At 36.8% G+C, this 21,348-nt stretch overlaps 1 protein-coding gene across 3 annotated transcripts in view; it reads right to left on the minus strand.

Annotated features, from left to right (window-relative positions):
• Positions 1-21,348, minus strand: part of kif1ca (kinesin family member 1C, a) — a 45,009-nt gene that overhangs the window by 18,251 nt on the left and 5,410 nt on the right. For all 3 annotated transcript variants that reach the window (XM_067406671.1, XM_067406670.1, XM_067406672.1), the window contains 7 exons: positions 12,456-12,589; positions 5,247-5,323; positions 4,383-4,562; positions 2,055-2,120; positions 1,532-1,710; positions 1,286-1,397; positions 1,131-1,208 (listed from right to left, as the gene is read on the minus strand). In XM_067406671.1, the coding sequence (XP_067262772.1) occupies positions 1,131-1,208; positions 1,286-1,397; positions 1,532-1,710; positions 2,055-2,120; positions 4,383-4,562; positions 5,247-5,323; positions 12,456-12,561 (798 nt within the window). In that variant the 5' untranslated portion in view covers positions 12,562-12,589. The remainder of the gene's footprint in view (positions 1-1,130; positions 1,209-1,285; positions 1,398-1,531; positions 1,711-2,054; positions 2,121-4,382; positions 4,563-5,246; positions 5,324-12,455; positions 12,590-21,348) is intronic.

The following is a 21,348-nucleotide window of genomic DNA, read 5'->3' on the forward strand; positions in this document are numbered from 1 at the left end:
AATATTAGGCTGCTGTCACTTTAAGAGTGAATGCACAGGTCTAATATACTGATACTGTACACATGTGTTTATGGTCTCAACTGTTTGTTTACTTAAGACATAACCAACTGTTTACAAGGATACTATTTTTTTTACATAATTTGTGTGAATTTGTCCGCTCAAACACAAGACGACGTGAATGAGAGCTCAGTTTAGTATTCATGCGCTGTCCAAGACGTGGCTTTCTGGGTGCGCGCTTCGGATGTGTGCGCACATAAAATGAATGAGCTCCATGTCATGTCTTCTTGTGCTTGAATATTTAAATTGTTTCGTATTAAACTTAAATTAAACTTTCGTAACAATGCAGCGCTGGCCCATCAACTTCCCCAACTGGCAAGTGACACAGATTCATATACTCGGCAATACCAATTTCTACTTGCATTTGGCACTTGGCGAGTGTTAATTTTAGGCTCTGCTTATATACATTTCACATATGTAGCTGCAGATGACTTAATTTATAGTATAACAGTTAAAGACACTTAGAATAAAGTGGGACCAAAGTTTGGAACAATTAAGATTGTCACTTTTGTTTTTTGTCTTTGAAAGAAGTCTCTTCTGCTCATCAAGACTGCATTTATTTGATTAAAAAACACAGTAAAAAACAAAATATTGTGAAATATTACAACTTTAAATAACTGTTTCTATTTGAATAAATATTTAAAATGCAATTTATTCCTGTGATCAAAGCTGAATTTTCAGCCTCATTACTCCAGTCTTCAGTGTCACATGATCCTTGAGAAATCATTCTAATGATGATGATTTGGTGCTCAATTATTAATAGCGGTTCTTATTGTAATAATATTTCACAATATTACCATTTTTACTGTTTTATTTTGACTGGTTATATGTGTCTCTGTGTGTGCTTGTCTGTGTACTTCATATATAAGTCAACTAGTTTTATGAGAAGTTTATGGAGTATTTTAATTTTGACATCCCCTTTGTATGAAAAAGAGGTGCATGAACATCCTTCAGAAAATCTCCTGAGTTCCACGGAAAAAACTAAAATGATGAGGGTGCGTAAATGATGATAGTACGTTATTTTTGTTTAAACTCCTTGCTTTAATTCAAAACTAATATGACATCAAACACACCTTCAACCTCATGCCTTTGGCTCCAGATGAGTCTGCTCTCTCACTTCCTGCCAAATCAACCAGGCTGATCTTGCTCACCTGAGCAGTACACAAAAGAAACCAAAGTGAGTACAGAATTACATAAAAAGGTGTGTTTTCTAATCTCTCACACACACCTTCTCAGTGTCCAGGCTGGTCATGTGGTCGTGTCGACGCTGTGTGAATAGGATGGTGAAGACTGCATGCGAGCGACTGCTGGTCTCGTTCATATTGGTAGCAGCAACCGTCCTTTAAGTAAGAAAAATTATTTTTAGCTTTTATTAATCTGATTAATAGAAGTAATCATTGACAGATTAATCAATTATCAAAACAGTGCTTATTTTCAAACTCAATCATAATCATGTTTGTGTGTATAATAATACCTGGCTTTGTTGCCAGTGTCCATGAGATCTGCAATATCATTGTAGTTTGTAACCGCCATTTTGGAGAGGTCTTCTACATAAGGGCCCATTATAGGGTGCTCTCTGACCCTCAAGGACCCTTTGCTTTTGGGGTTCAACAAGTCCCGGACCCGCTCACAGTAAATCTCCATATATGAAACCTAAAAACATATTATACATAAAATTATATCAAATCCTAATATAAGTTATATATAAATATATAATATAATACATAAAGAGTCAGCTCATTTTATATCAAGAAAATGTTCATACAGTTTAATCTGAAGTCACATGCATTATGAGTCCATGCAGTTCTTTCTTTCAGGAGACAATAACTTAATTTGTCTTGCACTTTGACCTTTAAAACTTTGCAGACCGTTTACGTTCACAAACAGCTGCATTACACACTGCATGAAAGGTAATATTCGAAAAAGCATAATAGAGGCACTTCAACACTGCAAATGGACACTCCAGCACACAGTGGCTCAGACACACACAAACATACCTCCACAGAGAAGGACAGGTCAGGGTCAGTGTTATCTGCTGTTTGCCTGAACAAATCCTCACACATCTATGGGGGGAAAAATTGCACAATGAGAGAGAGATGTGATCACTAAAAGTGCTCAATTCAACACAACTACAGAATAAATTAATTACTTCAAGTAATTACAATTGTCCACTCACTACTCCCTAATAAAAAGACCCAACTGTTATTGTTCTTGTTTATTACGAAGTGCATATTGCAAAAGCATATATTCAAACAACTTGCCCTTTTCATGTGTTGCACCTCCTCCAACTCAAACATCACAAATACAGATTTTACGGGTGCTTGTGAAGGCATGACTTAACAGGTAAAAGTAAACTAATTTCAATAAATGGTCCAACATGTTAGGAATACCTTTAACAGTTTTCCTATGTGTCATGATGTGTAAGCAACTGAATAGGCTAATAACACTATCTAGAGCGAACCTGGGCGTCTTGCTTATAATAAACCCATCTAATGTAGGCTGTCTGCACTGGCATTTTTTAACAAGAAGGGGTGCATTTAAAGGTGTAGTAAGCGATTTTTCAAAAACCCTGTTGAAAAGTTGCTCAGACCAAGCACCACAACAAATGTGTAGCCAATCAGCATTAGGGGGCGAATGATGGTGGATGACACAGAGAGCAAGAAGGAGATTTGAATACAAAAAAGAAAATCAGAGGAATATCATTGTAAAAAGATGGGTTATGATCAGGCAATGGCTTTAGGACCCGCATAATAACATGAATGCGGGAAGGTGTGAAAATGGACACAGAGGTTGTGTTGTTTCTGCTCCATACGCGAGTAACATTGGTTTTGCCGTTTCAAACAACCAAGAAATGCTGTTGTTGTAATGTTAGCTGTAGTAACAGGACAGTTTTGAGTGAGTTGACTGGAGCCATTGTGCTGCTGGTGACTAACAACCGAATCTTGATTGTATTTACTCATATGTACTGCATGTTATTTTTTTTGTGCTTCCTTCCATTCATTCATCATCTTTGCTATATTTTTTGTGAAGCATCATTTTGCTTCGCTGCTGTTATGATAAATAGACATCCACTCTTGCATTTAATGTGTAACGGAGGCCAGCTAGTGAGAGCTGCGAAGGTAAACCTAGCGTCCTTGTTAGCACGCCAGTCTTGAATGCTGGTGATAGGGGTTCAAGACCAGCTCAGAGCGAGGTGGCTTGGAGTGGGGGCGATAAAGTCGGAATTTGGGAGGCGGCGCAATGAAGAGAGGGGTGGGTTTGTTTGGGTTGATTTCAAATATCAATAGTGCTCAACAACAATTCTGGGAGATTGCATACTACACCTTTAAGTTGTTTGAGAGCATAGGGAGACTGACTCTGTCATTCACAGTGCTTCATGGGAGGGGACAGCAATTCTCTGATTGGTGGAAATTTCTCTGCAGAATTATGGATAATGTAGTTTTTCCACCAAGAACTCCACTGTTAAGCATGATTATTTAAAATTAAGTTGCAAATGCAACAAAAAGCATATACCATCGGTTAACAACGGCTGTGTTTAACGGTTTATAAGTAAACGTTAAAAGTCAATTACTCTATGGAGAAAATGAGTAGAATTTTTACTTCCAGAACCTACTTTTCTTCTTTCATATCTCTTGTATCACCACAGACTCACTCTTACAAACGTACTCTCATACAAACTGAACTGGTGCCATCTTATATCCCAATTATCAGTTGTTTTGAATATTAAATCAAAGAAATTCTGTATTAATGTTATTGTAATATTGTTGTAGTGTTCGTCCTGTTGCCATTTTGATTGTTTTATACATTGTAAAGGATTACTTTATTCTTAGTAGAATGCTTTGAGAAAATATATTGGTCAAATCAATATTGCAAGTCCAGATAATTATTTACTTTGTGAGTAGTGGTGTTATAAGCAAGAACATGATTTTAAAATCATGCTCATGATGTCCCTTTTTATTATTTTAGTATGTTCCTTGATGTCTATTTATAAGGTTAGTATGTTTTTTTTTTTTTTTTTGCACAGCCACATTTGCAAAATAATTATCTTCTAATCTCATTCTGACCCCCTTTCAGAAATATTTGGTTTTGGCTACATCTTCTTTAAGATGCTCACAAAAATATAGTTTTGCTCATCTATAGACTACAAAGTTTTTGAGTCATTTGGTTCGTTTTTTATCATTTATAGTGAAATCTCACATAGCTATAAATTAAACATCAAATATATATGGATTGGCTGTGATTCCATTGCTTTGTGCATTTCACTTGTGGATAGTAAAATGACTTGTTGCAGGACGCTTTCATTCATGCCATCTTCATATAAACACCTGTGGTATGATGCCCTGCTGCCCAGGATCCTGTTTTCCCATCATTGTGTACGACTTCCCTGCTCCAGTCTGTCCATAAGCAAAGATACACACATTATAGCCCTCGAAAGCATGAAGCAGCATCTCCTCGCCAATGTCCTGATACACCTTCCTCTGAGATGCAAAGGATGGGTCTTCTTCCTGCAACACAGTAAACAGGGACAGTCAAAAGGAGTTTGTGTTTAGACGAATGTCTGAGGAAGATAAGAGTGAGTGCGTTTGATAAGACCCAATTCACATACTTTTCAACAAACTAAATGTGTATGTACATCAGTGGTTCAGTAATTGATATCTTGAGCATGCAGAGCATTCACAGCTAATATGGGCTGCACGTCACTGATGTGCATTCGTACAAAGTAGAAAGTACATACTTTTTGCATGCAATAATATGTTGCATGACTAATGATAACATTTTTGAGGCATCACTAACTAACTCAAGCAGGCCCCGCCCCTTTATTTTGCGTGTACCTTGGACAGGAATTATTTAAATGAGGATTATTGTGACAAAGGAAAACTCAAAACTACAATGGAGGCAGTTCAGGGAGTTCAGAAACAGTGACACTGTGATATAGAGAATAACTCCCGCTGGAGGGACTTTATGCTTTATGACATTGCAGACCTTTTTCATGATCAAACAGCAATATTACACACTAAAGAAAGTTGAATATGTGTAAAAAAAAAAAAAAAAAAACAAACATCTAAAAAAACATCTTAGACATTAACATATAAAAAAAATTGAAATCACTATACAAATACATTTTTTTTTATTAATAGATTCATACAAATAAAAAAAAAAAAAGAAAAGAAAAAGTTTTTCAAACTTACTGAGCTGTGTGACCAGTATGAATAATCAAACGTGAAGTTCTTGGGTGAATCCTTGGGTTGTTTGGGATTAGTAATACCTGTAAGACATACACATAATTCAGCACACTAATTTCACACACAGTATTGGTAAATGCAACTGTATTTTTAGGTAAAAACAAGTAAATAAATTATAATTTAGACCAAAAAAACTGTCTAATGATAATATAATATAATATAATATAATATAATATAATATAATATAATATAATATAATATAATATAATATAATATAATATAATATAATATAATATAATATAATATAATATAATATAATATTTTTAAAGTGCAAATTTGGAAACTAAAAATGATCTACAATATACTTTATGAAATATATGAACGTGAAATAAAAGACAAAGAGATGCATGAAACATGAAAACACACAGTGGAGTTCCTGAAAACCCTCAGCCGTGATGATATTCTCAATAAAGCACAGTCTTGAGTGACTTATCTAAATCCATTAATCACTTTTACATTTTCTTCACACAGAGTATTTCTGACATGTTTTTCTACCCCCTTTTGATTGACAGGATATAATCAGCCCGATCATCGGCTGTTTGTAAACAATCCGCTGATAGTGAAAATTATTGCTTTTAATCGGCCGATACCGATTATTGGCAGATACACTGGTGCATTCTATTAAATATTCAGGGATTCCTGAACACATACTAGCGATTAATTGTTCAGATAACCCACAGACTAGTAGATTTATAACATTTGAAGTTTTGCACATCCCCAGCATTCTGCACACAGATACAGGTGTCATAGCTGTTACTAGGGGTGGGAATCTTTTAGAATCTCACGATTCGATTCATATCGATTCAAAATCATTTCTTGCCCTGCCCCGCCCCCATGTATAAGAAATCCTGTGCTCTCGATTGATATTAAATACAACTCACAGGTGTAATTAAACTTATGTTTTGTTGAATTATTATTTTTCAAATCTCATTTGAAATGATATGTTCATTCGCTTTTATAAGCGGGTATTTGAATGCGCTTTTAGTGTGCAAAAAGTACCTGTTCATGGCAGGATCGCAAGAGAAGCTTGTAACTAAACATTATTTAAGGCTATTTTTTATTCATTAAGTTACTGATATAGTAACTGTTGTTGTCAAGTAAGCTTCATTCATAATGCTTCCTCCGTTGCAAGCTGAACTGTTCTCCTGGGTGACTTTAACCTCCTTTGAACCAACAACATCACGTCATTAATACATTTTTAGAAAATCTATTTTCAAAATTTGTGAATTGATTTAAATCGGCGGAAGATAGAATCGCGATTCATATGTGAAATGATTTTTCCCCCACCCCTAGCTGTTACTATATTATATAATTTAGCATGTCTGGAATACTGTACTGACCAATCAGCATCCAAGAGCAGAACTATTTGTGTAATATTTACTAGCAAGCATTCCTTGCTTCTTAAAAGTTTAATTGAATGAGAGTATCAGGGAGCAATGGAGGCTTTTCATTAGGAGATATCATTTCCAAGTCATGGCAACACGCAGTCCTGTCTAGCCATCATAATGGGCATGGAAAGATCCCAGCTCTGCAAACACTGCAGGGCCACAGCGCTTCCCCTCCATACACATTTCTTTCAGTAGATTTAGAATGACCTTTGACATCATATCCCTACCAGGCCCGGCACACAATGAAAACTCAGTAAAAACTGAAAACTCCCACTCTACATAGATGCATACAAAACATCTCATACAGAGTGCATTTTGTTATATACACAGATATATATAATAAAACATCAAATAATGTGGCATTAATTTAATGGGCAAACTTCAATAGGAATAAACAGGAGACTACAGCAAATACAGGGTTTCTGCAGGTTTTATGAAGGTAAACTTAAGACTTTTTTCAAAGATCTTCTTAAAGCTCAATTAATGAAAATGTAGGGAATCTTAAGGGCTGAATAGCTATGCTCCCAAACACTACAATATGGAAATAACTTTTACTGTACTTTCTTGTCATACTGTAAACAAGTGATGTTCTTCCTTAGAATTTTTGGTTTATTTTCCAGTGGAAATTACTAAAGATTCTAAAGATTCTAAAAATACTGAGGAAGATATTCATTTTCACAGTGCATGGAACATTTAATGCCATGACTTTAAATTTAAGATTTTCTACTTTCTACTATATCTACACAGTGCTTAAAGGGATAGTTCACCCAAAAATGAAAATTTGATGTTTATCTGCTTACCCCCAGTGCATCCAAGTTGTAGGTGACTTTGTTTCTTCATTCAAATAATAGCAGTGATTGGGAACTTCAACTATAACAGTAAATAAAACTTGCTTAGACAAATCCAAATTAAACCCTGCGGCTCGTGACGACACATTAATGTCCTAAGACACAAAACGATCGGTTTGTGCGAGAAACCGAACATTATTTATATAATTTTTACCTCTAATACACCACTATGTCCAACTTCGTTCAGCTTCCTGTTAGTGAGGTCAAAAAACGCGTTGTGATGACGGAAGTGATGTCTCGCCCATATAATTCAATGAGCGCGAGACATCACTTCCGTTGTCAGAGCGCGATCAGACCTCACTAGCCGGAAGCATAGTGGTGTATTAGAGGTAAAAATTATATAAATACTGTTCGGTTTCTCGCACAAACCGATCGTTTCGTGTCTTAGGACATCAATGTGCCGTCACGAGCCGCAGGGTTTAATTTGGATTTGTCTATGGAAGTTTTTTTGACTCTTATTGTTCAAGTTCCCAATCACTGCTATTATTTGACTGACAGACGGCAGCGGTTGCAGTTAAAAATCATAATTTGTGTTCGACTGAAGAAAAAAAGTCCTCTACATCTTGGATGCCCTGGGGGTAAGCAGATAAACATCAAATTTTCATTTTTGGGCGAACTATCCCTTTAAATTTATTAGACCATCTGTCATAATAAAGAGAAAACACATATTTTAGGTATCTGTCAAAAACGTGTTACTTATGAGGCAAATAAACCGAAACAACTAAATAGTCTTTATTCAAACATGATAACGAAAAAAATATATTTTATTTTTATTCTGTATGGCCTCCTTTGGCCTTGATAACAGCTTGCATTCTTGCTGGCATTGTTTTTATGTACTTTTCCACAGTCTCTGTTTTTATTGACTTCCATATACTTTCTAGTTGTTCCCAAAGACTTGCTTTTGATTAAACTTTTGTCGCGATCTATCTTTGAATCCATTAAATCCCAACAATAATTATACTTTAGCATTAGAAACACCACTGTAACTAAAGAGCTTACACATACTGGTGTGGATTAACCATTACAGAAACATAAAAAAATGATTTTGGTAATCACCAATACAGTTGGGTGGTGGTAAAATAAATTTGTTAAGCAGAATATATACACAATATATGCACACACATACATACACAGAATGTAAATGACGGTTGAAACGCTTCATCACAGTCAGTCACAGTAAAAATAGTCCTTTGTACATGTACTTTGCATTACCCTTTCCAAACTATATTTAGATACTATTCAAGGTTTTTTGTGAGTGGAATTGGCAGCAAGCAGAACTGTCTCTAGCACACAAATGCATCAAAGCATAATATTTTTCTCCTACAACAATTTTGAGGGGTATTGCATGTTGTGGTTAGCTGTGATTTTGCTTTTTTTAGTAAGGACATGATGCTAAAAACAAACCAGATCTAGATCATTTTTGTCCTCTCTGAAAAATTCAGTTTGATGTAGTTAATTTGAGATGAGTGTAAAAGTAAAACTCCAGTGAGCAGGGTCATTAAAAGGAAGCCAAAGGGTGGAGAAGGCCCCAGCAGAATAAAGCACTGCTGGGTAACAATGGAGTACTGCTGCCTTGAGCTCACACAGCTCAGTGTTTGTGTTGGAGGGGGGTCAAACCAAACAGACTGCCAGCCCGGCAGATTCTTTAGATAGAGAGTGCGAGAAAGAGAGTGAGTGAGAGAGATAAAGAGAGAGAGAGAGGGGTAAGGCAAATGCAGTGGCGGCGCTGCAGGATGCAGTGGAAGAGAGAGTGAGGTGGAAATGCTGTGTAGAGGAAGACGGGAATGTGAGGTCTGGCAGCCAGTATTGCGAACAACAGGATTTTACAGTGGTTTAGGACTGTGGTTTGAAGGCGTGTTTCCAAATTCCCCCTCTTTCAACGTGTGGGTGGAGACAGAAGTATTTTTGGATATTACAATGGAAAAGCTCATGGAGAGTAACTAGTAAAAGTGTGCAGCATGATTTTTCAGAATCACATCACAACTCGATCTATTGGCATTGAATTGATTGTACTAATGAAATCACGCAATTTTTTATCTAAAAGAAAATGTTTTGAAATTACATGGAATAGATTAAATCTTGGAATGGAAAAACAGGGATCGCTATACTGTTGATGTGATTATTAAACTTCAAAAGATTATGATTTCATTAAATAAATATAAGCACGAGCATGAGCACTGTTGCGCAATTGACAGGCTTGTGATTGTTTATGATTAACTGTTGATGAATTATGATGATGTTCACTTTATGGTGTTTATATCGTAATATGTTGTAGATGGTTGTAAGAGTGCACTATATTTTAGGTGCATTCACACCATGTCATAATTACCATAATTACAAGATTTCAACTTGTAAAAAGCGTCCACGTCCTTGTAGAGCTCGTATTTACAACTTGTAAGCTGGGAATTTTCTGAGAGCTCCTATTTGCACCACGTGACCGCTGTACCACCTGACTGATGCAGATTCATTTAGGTGTTGATAGTGTTGCCACAGAAATGCATAATTCCCAGTCCGAGGACATAAACAGCTGAATGGAACGTCACATGTTTTCATCTTGAAATCATTTAGTAATTACACCATGGCATGAACACAGCATTTATTTGCCCCATCTTTTTTAATTAACAGCTGGCAATACTAAAGCATAGATATTTCAAAATAAGATTCTCTGCAGTCTGTGTATTTCAGGCTTGTTAATAATTTAAAGTCCCACATTATGCATACATTTTTTTTTTATCCTGGCTATTGATATTTTGCTACAAGAGCCTGCATTGAATATATACACACACACACACACACACACACACACACACACACACACACACACACACACACACACACACACACACACACACACACACACACACACATACATACATACCACTAAAAGATGCTGTTTTTTTTGTTTTGTTTTGTTTTTTTAACCAAAATGCTGGGTTCAGCCTCTTGGGTAATTTTTAATATTTTTACCCAGGAGCGAAGTAGTTTTCAATACAAGTGATGCTGGGTGCTGGGTCAATGTAACCCAATGTTGGGTCTGTGCCAAACCAGTTAAAATTGGATACGTTTGCCAACGGTCCATTTTGTGTTTTGTTCTGAGAGAAAACTTCCTGAATGAAATGAAGGTGTGCATTACATTGTATTCCTATCAAACTATTACTGTACAAATAGGAAAAATGTCGGTAGTCTCACATTTTTTTGTGTGTGTACTATATAGCGTCACAGCAGTGGCCACGCTAATCGTTTGACGGGTTGAAACTTAAAGGTGCCCTAGAATTAAAAACTGAATTTACCTTGGCATAGTTAAATAACAAGAGTTCAGTACATGGAAATGACATACAGTGAGTCTCAAACTCCATTGCTTCCTCCTTCTTAAGTAAATCTCATTTGTTTAAGGGACCTCCGAAGAAAAGGCGAATCTCACCATAACACCGACTGTTACGTAACAGTCGGGATCATTAATATGTACGCCCCCAATATTTGCATATGTCAGCTCATGTTCAATGCATTACACAAGGGCAGCCAGTATTAACGTCTGGATCTGTGCACAGCTGAATCATCAGACTAGGTAAAGCAAGGACAACAGCGAAAAATGGCAGATGGAGCAATAATAACTGACATGATCCATGATATTATGATATTTTTAGTGATATTTGTAAATTGTCTTTCTAAATGTTTCGTTAGCATGTTGCTAATGTACTGTTAAATGTGGTTAAAGTTACCATCGTTTCTTACTGTATTCACGGAGACAAGAGCCGTCGCTATTTTCATCATTACACACTTGCAGTCTGTATAATTCATAAACAACTTCATTCTTTATAAATCTCTCCAAAAGTGTAGCATTAGCCGTTAGCCACAGAGCACAGCCTCAAACTCATTCAGAATCAAATGTAAACATCCAAATAAATACTATACTCACATAATCCGATGTATGCATGCAGCATGCATGACGAACACTTTGTAAAGATCCGTTTTTAGGGTTATATTAGCTGTGTTAACTTTGTTTATGCTTTTAAAGGCAAGCGCGAGCTCCGTGGGTGGGGTGCGTGAGCATTTAAAGGGGCCGCAGCCTAAATCGGCTCATATTTAATGATGCCCCAAAATAGGCAGTTAAAAAAATTAATAAAAAAAAAATCTATGGGGTATTTTGAGCTGAACCTTCACAGACGCATTCAGGGGACACCTTAGACTTATATTACATCTTTTAAAAAGACGTTCTACGGCACCTTTAAATGTCTGACAGACGAGATGGCACAAGGTATTAGCTGTTTTTGTAACATTGCAAACATGAATATTAGTATAAGATACTGATTAGTAAAAGCTTACTGATACCAGTTTTCTTCCCACAGATTCCAAGAAGCTGCTCTTGCTGCTCCTGCCAACATTTACTAAATGTTTCTGAGTATTTTATGATTGATTGTAAAAGAACAGGTACAATATTTCTGCTTCAAACTCTATTTTAATTATGTAAATATTTATTGGCCTAGTAGTAAGCGTCAAGCCCTGTGGAAGGTAATAAGATTCTAAGAATGTAAAAATTCTGTGGAAAGTGATGATCATATTGCAAAATTGTGGCAGCAAATTATGTGCAGGTCCTCTTGTGGAAAAAAAAAAAAAAAAAAAAAAAAAAAAAGCAAAATGTTTATTTCAAAACTAACAGGCTGATGCATGTTTACTTATCTGTTAGCAAAAAGCAGCATAACTTTGACACGCACAAAAAAAAAAAAAAATAAATTATCCAGCTCCATGAACTACAGTGGATAAAATGTTTGGAATTTATGCATTCACAAGAAAGGAATGTTTTTTTTTTTTTTTAGTAGTGTTCAATTTCTCATCTTACTGTATTGAAACAATGCAGACAGAAAAATTAAGGTATAATATGAAAGAAAAACACAGTGTGTGTGCGTTTGTGTTGCACTCACAGGTGCTCTTGTCCTGCATCTGTATCACACATTTGGCTCCTCGGTTTGTCTCTCGGCTGTTGAAAGGCCGTACACGCACCGCCACCTTCACCGAGGATGACGCCATGACAACCAGCAGCCTAACTACTCACCACCTGTAAGACAAGTGAAACAACGTTCAGAATTCACAAAATTCACAAAATCATAAAAATGTTTTTCATGAACCACTTTATTAAAGGCTGAGAAATAACATACTCTATTCTTCAACATGTTAATCCATTTCTCAGGATGTAAAACTTAAGAATGTACTAGGAAGGAACACAGAAATGGTGGTTGATACAATAAACATTTCTGCATTATGACCAAGGGGCTCAAAGTTTTGCTGGTTGTCATGATATTAGCCCATGCTGGCAGAAGCCGTAATTATACCATCTGGCTGCAGAAAGCATTTACCTCCTTTGATGGCCATTCGACAGTAGCTGAGCATCCTGACAAAAACTAAACTGATATAATAAATAAAAAAAATAAAGAAATGTATCTAAATATATCTGGGGGTTTTTTCTTTCGTGGAAAGAAAGGATAGTCACTCACTACTAGACTTGGGAGTGTACACATTCTTGTCAAGTTTCCATCGGCTGCTGAATAATTAGTCACACAAAAACAGTTTCACATTTATACCATATAAAATGTTGTTCAGTGTAGCAGTGTTGTTTTTGTGAACTGAAATGCAGTATTAGTTAATACAAAATGAAATAAAGCTGAAATAAAATAAAAAATATTAAAATAAAAACGTAAACGAAAATTACAACTACTAAACATAGCTCAGAAAAATAGAACTAAATGAAATAAAACAAGTTTGAACCAAAAATTAAAAGAACTAAAATTACTAAAATTGAAATAAAAAAAGCCAAATTAAAAAAACAAAAAACAAACACAAAAGCACAAAATGACTGAATTACTGAAACTAAAATGAAAACTGAAACTATAGAAATAAAAGTAAAATCAAAATATGAATAGATTGTATACACACAAACATAATATATACACCGATCAGGCATAACATTATGACCACCTTTCTAATATTGTGTTGATCCCGCTTTTGCTGCCAAAACAGCCCTGAGGCATGGACTCCACTAGACCCCTGAAGGTGTGCTGTGGTATCTGACACCAAGATGTTAGCAGCAGATCCTTTAAGTCCTGCAAGTTGTGAGGTGGAGCCTCCATGGATCGGACTTGTTTGTTCAGCACATCCCACAGATGCTCGATTGGATTGAGATCTGGGGAATTTGGAGGCCAAGTCAACACCTCAAACTCATTTTTGTGCTCCTCAAACCATTCCTGAACCATTTTTGCTTTGTGGCAGGAGCATTATCCTGCTGAAAGAGGCCACGTGATTCATCAGACCAGGCCACCTTCTTCCATTGCTCCGTGGTCCAGTTCTGATGCTCATGTGTTCACTGTTGGCTCTTTCGGCGGTGGACAGAGGTCAGCATGGGCACCTTGACTGGTCTGCAGCTATGCAGCTCCATACGCAACAAACTGATGCACTGTGTATTCTGACACCTTTCTATCAGAACCAGCATTAACTTCTTGAGCAATTTGAGCTACAGTAGCTCGTCTGTTGGATCGGACCACACGGGCCAGCCTTCGCTCCCCACGTGCATCACTGAGTCTCGGCCACCCATGACCCTGTCGCCGGTTCACCACAGTTCCTTCCTTGGAGCACTTTTGATAGATACTGACCACTGCAGACCGGGAACACCCCACAAGAGCTGCAGTTTTGGAGATGCTCTGATCCAGTCGTCTAGCCATCACAATTTGGCCCTTGTCAAACTCGCTCAAATCCTTACGCTTGCCCATTTTTCCTGCTTCTAACACAACTTTGAGGACAAAATGTTCACTTGATGCCTAATATATCCACCCACTAACAGGTGCCGTGATGAAGAGATGATCAGTGTTATTCACTTCACCTGTCAGTGCTCATAATGTTATGCCTGATCGGTGTATGTATGTGTATACATATATACACATGAATATATATTTTATATATACACACACATTTACATAAATACATATCCTGATATCCTGGCAACACACACGGAGGCATAACCAGATATTGCCAATTTCAACATGTTCCTGGGTCAACATTTTTGTTGATCCTGGAACAACATTCAAATCAACCAGATCATGTACATCAGATTTGGGGGACAAGTTTACAGATTATGTCAAGTTTAGGCTTAAAAATAATGAATTGGTGCTTCTACATCAGTGTTATTCATCTATCATTTCTCTCTGTTTTCTTATGGGTAGGGTTAGGTTTAGGGGTAGGAATAAGACTAAATTTTCAGACTAGAATGTTGTTCCAGGATCAACAAAATATGTTGACCCAGGAATGCATCTAACTGATCAATATCAGGACGTGCCACACAGAGCAGCTGACCAACAATCAACACACCTGGATACCATCTCCCACTCATCTCTGGGGCCATATAAACACCAGTAAAGAAAGAGCAGGGCTGGGCTCGATCTCCCAGACATTCACAAAGTCTGTTTGCCTTCTGTTTACCCTTTTCTCTTACAGAGAGTGATTAATTAGAAGGATCCTGGAAGCCTTGAGAGAACTCTCTGCTGGTCAAGCTAACTTCCTGCTGTCTGGCTGAAGTTTGCCATCTCCACTCCACGGTCTCAAGCACTTACACAACAGAAGCACAAGAGCGCCAACACTCCTTTCATCCTCACTGTTGCACAAGAAATAAACGCACCCTCCGGGTTGAACAACGTACTTGTTTGATCTGATCTGCCAGTGTGAAAATTAAGTTTACATTAATTGTGATAATTCCAAATATTAAAGTACGAGGAATAAGCACGGTCCATTTGTATCATAATCACCACAACGTTATCAAAACCATTCTCACATTATTTCTCCACTCCACCATATGTCATCACTTGTTTACAACTGGTTTACAACAAGGTGTCTTCAGCGTCAGGATGAAAGTCTGGCCAGCAGCCAATGAGCCGTGTACACTTGTCAGCTCAAGAGAAATCTCACACACACACACACACAACCTCAGGACATTATTACCACTTTAACTACAACAAAAACATGGAACACCCACTGTTACTATAAAAGATGATAATTACTGCTGTCCGGCATTACAACAGATACAATAAAACGCATGAAACCAGCAAACAACAGAGGAAAACAGTGCTTATTCTGCCAATTCCACCACACAAAGACCATTCACACTTGCTACTGTTATTGTACGATCATATTAGTGCAGTAAACACACTGTGACCCGGTGAAAATTAGGAATTACAGTACCAGTCAAAAGTTTGGAAACATTACAATTTATGTTTTTGAAAGTTGTCTCTTATTATTATCAACATAGTTGTGAACATCATATTATTATGAACATAGTTGTGCTGCTTAACATTTGGTTGTCAGTTCCAACCAAGGCAGGAAACTAAACAAACCTCCTCCATGACCTGAAAGGGTACCATGACAGCGACAACACTGAGAAAATGAAAAAATGCAAAATGCAAAATTTGTTTTTACTCAAACTTCTACCTCTAAAATCATAAGATGTGAAACCAGTGCATTTTTTTTTAATTTAATAATTATATAAGTATATTATTTACAGTCATCATATTTTTTGCTATATCATCCTGATGAATGGCCGGACCCAGGATTTCCCAGCAGAACATGTCCCTGAGCATCACACTCCTTCCCCCAACTTGTCACCATCCCAAAGTCTATCCTGATGCCTTCACTTCCCCAGGTAAACAGCACACACGTACATGGCCGTCCATGTGATGTAAAAGAAAACGGGACTCATTGGACCAGGTGATTTCTTCCACTACTCCAAGGTCCAGTTCCAACGCTTACTTGCGCATTGTAGGTGGTTTCGACAGTGGACAGGGGTCATCATACACAGCAGAGCATTGTGAAACATTCCTCCCATAACCATCATTAGAATTTTGTATGACTTGTGCCATAGTATACCTTCTGTTGGCTGGGACCAGACGGGATAGCCTTTATTGCCCCTGTGCATCGATGAGCCTTGGGCACCCAACACCCTGTCGCCGGTTTGTCCCTCCTTGGACACTGTTGGTAAATTCTCCCCAGGACTCTCCTGACCAGGAGCAACAAGCATTGTAGTTTCAGAGATACTCTGACCCAGTCGCCTTGCCATAATTTGGCCCTTGTCAAAGTCACTCAGAACTTTAATCCTGACCATTTCTCCCACATGCAATATTTCTCCTGATTACAAAAACTAATGGTTGGTATACCATCTGATGTACCCAGATCTTAAAGGGGTCCTTGATTATGATTTCACTTTTTTAACTTTAGTTAGTGTGTAATGTTGCTGTTTGAGCAAAAACAACATCTGCAAAGTTACGACGCTCAAAGTTCAATGCAAAGGGAGAATTTTTTTTACAGAAATCTCTTTTTAAGGAATAAAACAAACGGCTGGTAGGGACCAGAGATGTTCACGAGTCTTTCATTTGGAGTCAAGTCTGGAGTCTTTTGTCACGAGTCCGAGTCAAGTCTCGAGTCATAAAAAGAAAAAAAGAAAAAAAACTATATTCAAATCCTATTTTATATTATATATCTAGGAGGAAAAAAAAAAGTAAAAAAAAAAAAAAAGAAAGTTTTTTTCTATCATATGTTTTGTTTGAAATTAAGGTCCTACGGTGTAAGGAATAATGTACATCCAGCTTGTTACTTTATAATCCATTACAATGTACATAATCGTCCTGGCAACACGAGTAGTCATTTTCAATAGTCTCTAAGATGGCAAGATGGCGCCAGTGAGTCACGGTTTGTCAGTTTGCTATACAGCTTCGTTCTTATTGACAACATTCATTATCAGAAAATATCAAACCTCAGAATGTTTTGGAGAATAGAAAACTGCATAACTGTATGCATGCTGATTGAGATATGTTAAAATATGAGCTTTAAGTAATACATGGATTAACTTCTCTTTCCATCTCTCTCTTATGGACACACATTATGAAAGAGAAAAGCTGCATGTACAACGAAAAGATTGATAAAACGTAGTGCTAGGTTTAAAGGCTAGGTTTTTTGTTTATATTTTAACAGGCTGGCAATCCAAATAATCCATGCAGCTACACCACAGCTAGCTGTGCGAGTTAATGTGACTAACCTTTGTGGATGCAATGTCTCATAAAATCCGATGTCGTTGTTCTGGTGTCTTTAATTGTTTTCCTGCATTCTGTGCATCTAGCTGACCTGACATGTTAATAAACCCAAACGAAAGAACAGAAGGCACAGTAGCTCCTGTCATGTTTCATGGGAATCTTACTATGACATTTCGGAGTTTACGCGCACGGACATACGTAATCAAATTCTATGACAAAGGTCCGATCTACCACGACCCCTAGGGAAATATATGTGATGCAGATATTATGCAATCATTCAAACACAACACAAATTCTTTATTTATTATATCAGTAGTTAAGGGTAAAAGACTTGAGTTGTCTTTAAAATATTTATGAGTCTTTTGTGTTGAGTCAAGTCTGAAATCATTTCAGGTCGAGTCCGAGTCAAGTCTGAAGTCTATTAAAATGTGACTCGAGTCCGAGTCACTAAATCAAGTGCCCATCTTTGGTAGGGACTACAACAAGCTTCTTCCCAGGTTGGTGACATCACAAACCCCAAAATGTACATAATCCCCACCCCCGAGAACACAAAAAAAGCGGGGTGAAGCCATGTTTGGCTGCTTTAGAGAAGAGGAAGAGTTGTTGTAGTAGAGTGTTGTTGTCATGCCATCATTTTACGCCGGACTGCTTCACAAACGAGGATCAATTCAACGCTGGATTTGCACAACAGATTAACATGACGGCACATGCTAGTGGATGAGTTGAATCAACTCCACAGCAACTACATAAATTTATCCACTAATCATTCAGAAACTTTCAGTTTCATTCTAAAATTTGTAACTTCTTCCCGAGTCTCTCCATCAGTGTCGACTCTGGTTTGAACAATGTAAGTCTGAACACCAACACTGACAATCCTCATTTTGGCTGCATGAGATTCTCCAGCTTTGTTCTTGTTAAGCTGTTAAAGCTCCGCCCTCTTCTGGAAAGGAGGCCGGGAGCAGCAGCTCATTTGCATTTAAAGGGACACACACAAAAACAGCGTGTTTTTACTCACACCCAAATAGGGGCAAATTTGACAAGCTATAATATGGGGGATTTTGAGCTGAAACTTCACAGACACATTCTGGGGACACCAGAGACTTATATTACATCTTGTAAAAGGGGCATTATAGGTCCCCTTTAATATGTGGCTTTGTTAGGAGATGATCAACGATATTTGCTTTACCTTTGACTCGTCATATTATTTTGGCTCATCAGTGTACGTCATAATAACGGAGAAAAAAACAACTGTTTTGTTTCAATTTTAAAAACAATGCACTCACAAATTTAAACAAACAAGCAAACAAAAACTTCTTATCTGCATTTCTCCTCTTATCTAGTTAAGTCACTTTGGATGAAAAGTGTTTGATAAAAGCATGAATGTAAATGCTAAGGTTTTTTAACAGAGCAATTATTAGCTTTCGTAAATGAGACTGAATAACAATAATTATAAAAATGCTAATGTTAATATATTGTCCATCCCTACAACATATTTTTACCCACACTTGTTCTCTCTTGGGTTAGTGTAACAGCACATGCATGTTTCCCATTGTAAACACATTCCAATGTATTTCAGGCATCAGCAGCTTGGTATGAGGGGGCAGTATGGGCTAGTCAGCAATGCACCCTAAGGGATATTGTGTGTTGTATGTACAAATTTGAATAGCCAACACATAAACAAAAGGAGCTGATACTGTAGTCTAGGTGAAAATAAGTAAACACAAAACAGGATGAGTGGAGGAAAAAGCTCAAGTAAAATTAGTATGTGAATCATGTATAGGCTGTGATTTCTGGATCCTGAACAAAGACACTCAAAGATCTGCGTTACAAATTAAGTTACAGGACAGAGCTACACCCTTTAGCACAGACAACACAAACACACTCTTTGCCACTGTGCCACAGCCCGCATAACACTCATAGTCTACATTACAAACATATTGCTGGCTTATGCAACTGCAGCAGGTGACTGGGTGTCTGTCAGCCAAGCAGTGCATCTAAAGTTTCACACTCCTGACTCATACACTCAAATGAGATTGCGTGCTGCAGATTGTGCCATACTTTTATTAGTCTGCACTGCTTACATGTGTGTTGATCTCCTCCCCTACAATTATTAAATATCCAATGCTGGAGCTAATATTGTTACAGTTTTTTCACAATCATTAGGACACATTTCTCAATATTTGGGGTCATCTTTTTAAAACTGCTGTTAGTTGCACCACATTTATTTGATTTTGGAGACTAAACTTCTTCAAATATTATCCAGCAGTGAAGCGGTTTTGTTAAATTTAAGAAAGATTATTCTTTCAAACTTTTGTTTTTAAACTTTCATTCTTTTAATGAGGCTTTTTACTTCATTATAACAGGACAGTTGCATCACCCTGACATTTGTCCTTATTAAAGCCCCCAATAAAATATCTTAAAACAGAAATTAATTGCCATGCTAATCATTATAGAAGAGGCGCATGTAAGGTTCAACATTTTGTGGTCGAGTGGTAAAATTTCTGTCATGATGTGGCGAAAATATCCAATTTTATTATTGAATGGGTTGTTATTTTATTGTTTAGAATATTTTCCTGTGGTCTGTTCAATTACTTATGGGTGCATAGATGGTTGTTGTAAATGGGCTTTTTGCGATTAAGTTACTGTATGCTTTATATTTATTTTTTATGAATATAAATCATGAGCGCTCATAATTTAAGTATAAGATTATTTGTTGCATAAAGTTTGCATATTTTTGTAATTATGAACGTTTAGACATTTTTAAATGATTATTTTATCTATTTTTTAAAAATATCTTATTGTTTTCATAAAGAGAAATGCACATTTCACTTATTCAAGGCTTTGTATTAAATGTTTATTTTGAATTTCATGTGTTATATTTGACATTTAATGTCACATACTCTGTGTCTAAGTATTATTTGTAATGATAATATAACAATCAAATGGGATACACTGTTACACATTTATTAATATATTTTTTAATGAACTATTGTGTTTGTATCCACTAACTTTAAACATGATTAATAGGCAATGTTTTAAAGCATTAGTCACTTACTTTGTACAATGAGAATTTAAAATTATTGTTGTTAGATATCAAAAATCAATGTGAAAACTGCTCACATCTAATAAAAGAAAATTACGTGTATAAGCCCTGTCCTTCACTTCCATCCTGTGTCTGCTGGTCTGAAACTGCTGGAGCCGCGGTTCTGCAGCTGGATACTGTTGTGGTCCTATTTGACTGGTCATATGACTGCAATATCTTCCCCCATGATATAGTAAACACCCTCTAATATTGTCAGTGAAGCATTTTGTGATGACAGCAACAAAAATGGCTGATTAAAAAAAAAAAAAAAAAAAAAGTTGTGTGTTAAAATCAATAAAGATCAATCCCTGAAATAAAGACTCACTTTAAAAACACTCATGTCAAAATAAAGCACTTCCTGCAACAAGGGCGCTCTTTTATGCCCTTTTACTCACTTTCCCTTTCCCCTCTAGCACAGTGTTTCTGTAACGTCTGGAACTTTAATGTTGGTCACATTTTAGTAATAAGTGTTGGAATCTGGAGCAGAGAACCAAATCACAATGCACAGCCGCTAACACATACGGCCTGCTCAGAGCTGGACACTGATAAAAGAAAAACGCTGATCTAAGACCAAATCTTCCTGTCAATTCTGAACTTTCTTATTATCCATCTGGAGGGGTAGTTCATACAAACATGAAACATCTGTTGTCTAGTCACTCTCATCTTTCT

Source organism: Chanodichthys erythropterus, chromosome 13 (assembly GCF_024489055.1).
Source record: "Chanodichthys erythropterus isolate Z2021 chromosome 13, ASM2448905v1, whole genome shotgun sequence".
NCBI lineage: Eukaryota > Metazoa > Chordata > Actinopteri > Cypriniformes > Xenocyprididae > Chanodichthys > Chanodichthys erythropterus.